Source organism: Indicator indicator, chromosome 12 (genome assembly GCF_027791375.1).
Source record: "Indicator indicator isolate 239-I01 chromosome 12, UM_Iind_1.1, whole genome shotgun sequence".
NCBI classification, from domain to species: domain Eukaryota; kingdom Metazoa; phylum Chordata; class Aves; order Piciformes; family Indicatoridae; genus Indicator; species Indicator indicator.
The window spans coordinates 17,355,749-17,363,140 of record NC_072021.1 but is presented as its reverse complement, the minus strand read 5'-3'; the positions used below and the strand labels follow the sequence as shown (position 1 = coordinate 17,363,140).

General features: G+C 38.2%; 1 protein-coding gene across 1 annotated transcript in view; it reads right to left on the bottom strand.

Moving 5' to 3' along the window:
* Nucleotides 1-2,358: 2,358 nt before the first annotated feature.
* The window catches only part of TG (thyroglobulin), a 137,828-nt gene continuing 132,794 nt past the window's right edge, over nucleotides 2,359-7,392 (bottom strand). The window contains exons 47-48 of the mRNA XM_054385312.1: nucleotides 6,698-6,892; nucleotides 2,359-2,482 (exon numbers count right to left, since the gene is read on the bottom strand). Of these exons, the coding sequence (XP_054241287.1) occupies nucleotides 2,359-2,482; nucleotides 6,698-6,892 (319 nt within the window). The remainder of the gene's footprint in view (nucleotides 2,483-6,697; nucleotides 6,893-7,392) is intronic.

Sequence of the window (7,392 nt, the reverse complement as noted above, 5' to 3'; positions counted from 1 at the left end):
CAGCCAAAGACTGGATTATGCTGAAAATGTCACTTCAGATTTCAAAGATGGTTAAGCTTAAGGACCAGGATGGAAGATGGGTGAATAGATGAAGACATGGGATCATGAGACTGCCTTTGTCCTTCATTTGCATCTTAGCAGAAGCAAATTAAATGAGGTATGGAGAATGAACAGGGATAGTATAAGGGAAGAAGAAGGTACAGAGAACTGGGAAAGAGGAGGAAACAAACACTGGGCTATAGACGAGTGTGAGGGCTTCTAGGAAACCTGGAGAACGACAAAACAGTCTAAAAAGCTGCATCCAGTGCAACAGGGTGGGTTTGGGAAAGTCAGTCACTAATGAAATAAAGTTGTTTTACAAAAATTCTGTACTAAAAAATGCTTTTTTACCAAACTGACAGTCAAGCTGGATACCTCAGAACAGGTGACTTAAAAGACCTACCTACCAAGTTTGCCAGATGGTCAAGACTCTAATTAGGGGGCTACAAGGCTAAGTTGCTGAGTTTTTAGCTCAAAATTAGAACATTTTCTCTAATTCCAGAGGCATTTCTGGTCTCAAAGAGGAACTGGAGAGCAAGTGGGAAAAGATTATATATTTTGCTTTCACTAACATGAGTCAGTACTAAAGCCTCTTACATCTGTCCTCTGCTTACCAGCTCTACGGACAACAGATGGATACTAGGGTTGCTGTGCACAATAATTATTTCTCAAAGGTTTTTTTTTTGTTTATGTTATATTTTATGGTTTATGATATTGTGATGCAGAAAACAGTATGTTCACAGTATCAGTAAAGGAAACCTGATGAGCTAAGCAGTTAATGTTGGAGTAATGGAATTAATTAGAGGTGTTTTTTTTTCCCTTAGGATTTGATAGTTTAAAAAACACTTATCTTAATTACTTTTGGGGTAGCTGGCTCTTTAGAATGACAGTATCAAACTGCTACAAACAGCAGGGAAAAAATTCTTTGTATTTCTCTTTATAAATATTCATCTACACAAAATAATAATTAAAAGCATATCTTAACACTTTGCTAGGGTTGAAATGATTTAGGTATTGTATTTAGCATTTCAGTGTGCATACAATACACTTTAATGTCTCTTTTATAGGAGCTATGGGATATTGGGATGATTTGTCAAAACTATTAGTCTCATGGGCCATTTTTCTCCAAAGTGTTTATCTCCACAGTCAGCAGCCCATTTAACTTCACTATTTTACGGGGATTTGAGTAATGTTCTGGAGAATTTGACTTTTTTTTTTGTTTTGCTTTTGGAAGAGTGTAGGTAGAAATAGAACATTAGCTGGGAAAAGATGGTATAATGTCAGGACAGATGATAAAGACCAAAATAACCTAAAATATGTTTAGATTCATCATAGTGCATTTGTTTAATGGGTGAAGAAGAACTTTTCTTATTTTTGGAAAATTTATATATAAAATATATATATACACATAAAAATGCACATAAGTATATATATTTATATATATATATATATTACATATATTTATATATAAAACAAAACAAAAAATTATTCAGAGGACATACTGTCAGCTGAAGGTTATTTGTTGCCAAATGAACCCAGAACAAACAACCTGACCCCAACTACCTTCTGTGCCATTAGAGATGCAACGTACTTTTCCTTACACTTCCAAAACTGTTCTGTATCTCACCTAAATGTTCCAAAGACAGGATATTCTAAGCTTTAATTAGCACTTGCTTTGTATTATCTCTGCTGTGTGTTGTGCTTTACTTAATGGTCTTACTCCTATTCTCCCAGGTGATCATGGGCTGAATACAGCATGTTCATGACTTCTTGTGAACGCACTCAATGCATACTTCTGATTCCCTTCTTACATCCTTTCTCCTGCATCCAACTCCTTCCCATTTTGAAACTTTTTTATTTCCTCCAGAATGCCATGCCAGGACCCCACTCCTCTTGGTACCTTATGGTACGATGAGTAATAAAAAATATCAAATCAGATATAACATCCATCAAATTTAAGCCTCATCAGCTGAAGGTCCTCTCAGCTTTTCAGCGTGCATCGATTTCTGTCCTGTGTAATACAATGTGTTGGGTAGTTGCAAGAAGTAAAGTCCAGGTACACTTGATTGGTTTTGCACTTTTTATTGATACTTCACTTTTTAAATGACAGCTTCTTTTGACCTAAAATAATAGCTGGAGCTGTAATAAATGCAAGATTTCATTCCATATCCAACAGTTTTCTTGAAAAATTACTTTCCTGAAAGGTCTATTTTACTTGTTCAGAAAGTTAACTAAAGGAAGCAACTTGTACATCTGGACTGGGACAGTTGCACAGATGTACAATCGTGTGACAAATCCATTCAGTAGCACTGTGATTTTCTATCTGCTGTAAGCCACCTTGTCTCCCAGTGGCTGGCTCACCAGGGGAGTAAGTCCTTCAGTGGGGGTAAGTCCTTCAGTGGGAGCTTCACCACTTTCTGCAGATGCTTCTCCATTACTTTCCCTTCCTGAAAAGATAATGTCATTACGATTAAAATAAATGTCATATGTTTGACACAGCAAGCTAAAAGGTATACACTTTATCAATGACATTTAACAAGTTTCTTACGTAGTTACAAATGCTCAGGAAGGTATTTCTCTCAGTTTTTCAGTCCATTTGCAAAATGCTCTAGGGTAATGGCAGATCACCTAATGGTAATTAAGCACCATGCTTCCAGCATGCTTTAAATAACTTCCATTGGAATGTGTAATAGTTTGCACTCCACTTGTGCCAGACTTGTTCTCTTTTTAGTATTGTCTCCTGACACCTATCAGGCAGGAAGTGCATGTCTCCCTGGAACACATAAAGCACCCAAGCACCTACTTCCAATAGATCTCTTCTTCCTTATTCTTTACCTTCTATGATTTTAGTCTTCCACTCTATTTCAGTAGTGCAATTGCCTCAACAGTACCAAACTGTGCCAAGAAAGTGTACTGATGGTGTTTATTTAATGTATCCTATCCAGAGTGCTCTCATTGCTGCACAGATGTCCCTCATACTAAAGGAACCTGTTTTATAGTGAAGATTTCCAAAAAGAAGGTGTGAACAGAGTGGGCAGAGATGAACGCTAACCACAACATTCCTGATTTGGTATTGAATCAAGTCTGAACTATGAACACTGTTACTTTATTTGGATTCTTGTTTGGCTACACATGGCATCTTAGAGCTAATGGAGAAGACTTCAGCTTTGCTACCTGTTGAATTTTCTACAGGTGGGGTTTAACCTGGCTAACTTGGACATGTAAAGTAAGTACAAATGTCTAAATTTAGGCACATGAGTGAGGGGCAGACAAGATTTCACTTTAGAAACAGTAAAGGTATCTCCTTCTCCCCAGTTATGACACTGCTTACAGTTATTTTAGGAGGACTGATTCTGTTTAGATACCAGTTAGATGACTAAGAGATGTAGAATGGATTCAAGTCTAGCTGTTCAGGATGCAGTGAGTGTCAGGAAGTGCAGGCCACCACGCTGTATTTAATGTCTGAATATGCATAAACATTCTGGAGCTGCTATTTTTAACTGAATTTCAAGTTGTTAACACATTCCCTGTAAAAAGCCATCCACAACTTTTTTTCCACAATGGCCATGCTTCTTGTTTCTTGTTTTGATGTTTTCCATGGAAACCATCATGATTCAGAATATAAAGCATGCCTTTGAAATGGGACCACAGGAACTCCATTTACTAAATTCAAATATTTTCAAACACTGTCACTTCCATAATTCTTCAGGTGAATTGCCCACAAAATGCCATCTCTAGAAACAGTTTTCAAATAAAACTCCAACAGATTTATAGATTCATCTGCAATGAAACAGTTTCAAACCTTCACAGAATCACAGAATTAACCAGGTTGGAAAAGACCTTCAAGATCATCTAGTCCAACCTGTTGCACCATGGCACTAAGTGCCTCATCCAGTCTTATTTTAAACACTTCCAGGGATGGTTTCCTCCATGATTTGTAAAAGCACTGCCAGTAAATACAATAAAGAATCGTTGCACTTATGACATAACTTTTGTTAAAGTATCTTCAGTTATGACAACATACATTTCAATTATATGTCAGGAACAAATGATACATTCCATCATTAAATATTTCAGTCTGATCACAAAATGAAACACCTACTTCAACTTGGACAAGATTTTTACTAACCAGAAAGAAAATCGCAGGTAAGAGTTAAGATGGCTATATATACAACAGCTTCCAGATCCAGCAGTGAATAACCTGAAAGACATGTAACTTCATCTGTACAACATATCCTAAATATGAGAGGTTTTGTTCCAGAAACTGCAATTTTATGAGTTTAGGAGTAACTCAGCTTTCTGTTGGACTGAAACCTAGGGTCTAAGATATTGAGCTTTGAGCCTTCAGTTATCCCTAATTTGACATTTCTGAGTCAAGACATTTCGTGTGGCAGCAAACAAAGGATCAAGAAAACCATTTGAAAAGACAGTTTCAGTTATATTTTTGGGTCACTGTTTTTTCCAGTTCTCCATTTTACTGAACTACGTTGATTTCATTTGCTTATATATCACAGATGCTATAGGAAGCTGGGTAGAGATCGATTTGAAGGAAGAGATGAAATGGACAAAACAGGATGCATCACAGCTGGTTGAGATTGGATCAGAATAGACCCTCTACAGCTTTGCAGTTGGACAGGAAAACAGGATGGATTCATCAGCAAAGCCCCTTGCTGCCACACTGGTACACTCCATCTACTTGGCATGAGGCCACAAAATGCAACTCACAACAACTGAGACTCATCAGTCAGAATAAACAGTGTATTTCAATAAACATGAAATCCAAAACTGCTATCATGAAGATTTGTAATTACTGAAAGGCAGAAAACTGAAGCTAGTTGACTGGATATAGTTCCCTCTCAGGATGGACTGAAACTTACATCATCCAAAAATGGTTTGCAGCCTTGCTCTCAAATCTAGTATCCAACATCAGACCAGGATCCCATACAACAACTTGGCAGCACTCCAGGGACAGAGCCTGGAGCAGTCAGGTAACAACAGGGTGCAGTGCTTCAGCTGTGTCAGGACATACAACTTCTGGTTCAAGGCAGCACAACAACCAAGCAGCAACATGGTGCTCAGGGAATTTTAGAAAACAGCAAAGGTTTCATTTCTCTTGACTGAACACATTCTAAAGCCTCACTTGTCCACTCCTGTAGAATGCAATTTTTGGGTGCAATGAAAGATTTGAACTTGTACTGACAGACTGACACTGCTTTGACAAGACTCCACTCAAAATGAATTGAGGGTGTTCATCCATCAGCATCTGAAGTTCATACTGTCCTTCTAACTGAACTGACAAACATTACAAATCTTTTTTCACAAGAAGGTGGACTCAAGATTGTTTTCATAGTATGAGTTTCTGTAAATTACCATTCCAGACTGAGACCTGGATCACAAATGAGTTTGATGTGATACCTATTTACATAGGAGTTGTATGAGAAGTTGCAGTATTCCAGGGTAGATAAGATGAAAGATGACTATCAAAGCAAGCTGACAAGCTAACATTGCTGTGAGATGGAATTTAGGGGAAATTAACTATGTAGCAGCATTACCATGGTGCTGAGGCCAAGCAAATATTGGCTCGAAGAGCAGGCAGGGTGTACTCACTTCTGCCTGCAGAATAATATGTTGACATGTACTTTTTAAACCTTTTCCTTGACAATCTATACCCCATAAATTGCACACCATGTGGCTTGTTTTCAAAAAAATTGACTCATCTTTGTGAATTCTTTCAGTGTTTTTCTCTCCCTCCCAATTTTTATGTTTAACATTCAAATATTTAGGTTTGGCTACTGATGAGGGCACTGGACTAGCCCATACACAAATGTGGTTGTGTTCTCGTGCCAGTTTGAATTTTTTTAAACTTTCTCCATCTCATAAACCTCTGCTTTGATAGATATTTTCCCACTTTGGGGGCAGATTTTCTCTATGTGTTGGGAACAGCCTCTGTCCGTGGTGCTCAGTTGTTCTGCCAGAGCTGTGACTTCAACCCAAGTGTGGCATTACACAGTCATAATGCTGCAAGACAAAGTCCCCAAAGATCTGGAAACTATACCCAGGACTGTTTAAACATCAGAACAAAGTTTTACAAATTTGAAATATCTTGACCAGAAGAAAGCCATCGAGATCAAAATACCCCCTCTGAACTTAAAAGACATTGAGTGATACCAGGAAACTGATAAAAAGGCCTACAGCAATCTCTTGAGTCCACTTTTGAATAAAGACAAAGAGTATTGATTTAGGCTGTCTTGAACTAGAGCTTTGGTGCTCTGTGTTTGTATGAAAACCACCAGCTTGATGTTTCTGAGACATTGTACTTTTGTGTTACTCTAACATCAGTCCAGCTGTCAGGGATAGCTTGGGTAGCTTGGTGTCTGGGAGAGTACATTTTGTTCCTTGAAGTACAACTGCTTCCCAAAGCAGAAAAGGGCTGGAATATGTTCACTCTGAAAATGAGTCCTTAGGACATAAGAACCACTTGTAAGCTTGCAGACCTCCAAGAATAATTTAAAATATCTCTGCCTGCCAAAAAAATAACAGGTTTGATTGCTTTTCTTGAGGCTATCCAAATTGATTTACAAGATGTAGCATGACTACAGTCAGAGGAAAACATTAGGGAGAGAATTTAGGTTTTATTCAATGACAGGAAATATTCTACTCACCTGTGGATGCTTTCAGTCTTCTGATATAATCAGACCAAAAGGAACAGTCTGCTTTTTTCAGTCCTTTAAGACTTGGCAAGGAAACAGTGAACTCTTTGTAGTTATCACCATCATCACTGGACAGGTACATTGGCCATGGAGGCATCACCCCTGACATTCTTCTCGAGAAACTGTGAGGATAGTTTGGATTTCTAAGAGAATGGGAGAAATTATCATTAGTAAACAATAATGTGAACAGTAAAATGCAGAATGAGATCAGATAGGTCATGGAATGTGTATCCAATCCCTCTGACCAGCAGGGTTCAAATTCAGTCCATACTGGTGATTCATTCATGGTGTCTCACCTGGCAATAATTTGTTAGTCTGGTTCACGTCCTAAGAACCCATATAGACACAGGCTTGTGAACACTGCCAACACTGTCAATAGAGGGTAAAAGCAGCCCAAGGTGCTCTATAAAGCATGTAAAGTCACACTTCCCACACTAGCTTTCCAGAGATATCCTCAAGCACATCCACAGCACAGTAAAGCAGAGGCTTATTGGCAGAATAACTGGCAAAAGATGCACTGGGTCTTCATATGTTTTCCCGTTTCTTCTGGTAATTAGGGAACTCTTAGCCAAGAGACTTCAAAATTAGAGTCCTAGAACTAAGCTCTGGAAACAACACTAAGGCCTTTGTAGCCTCCATTTAT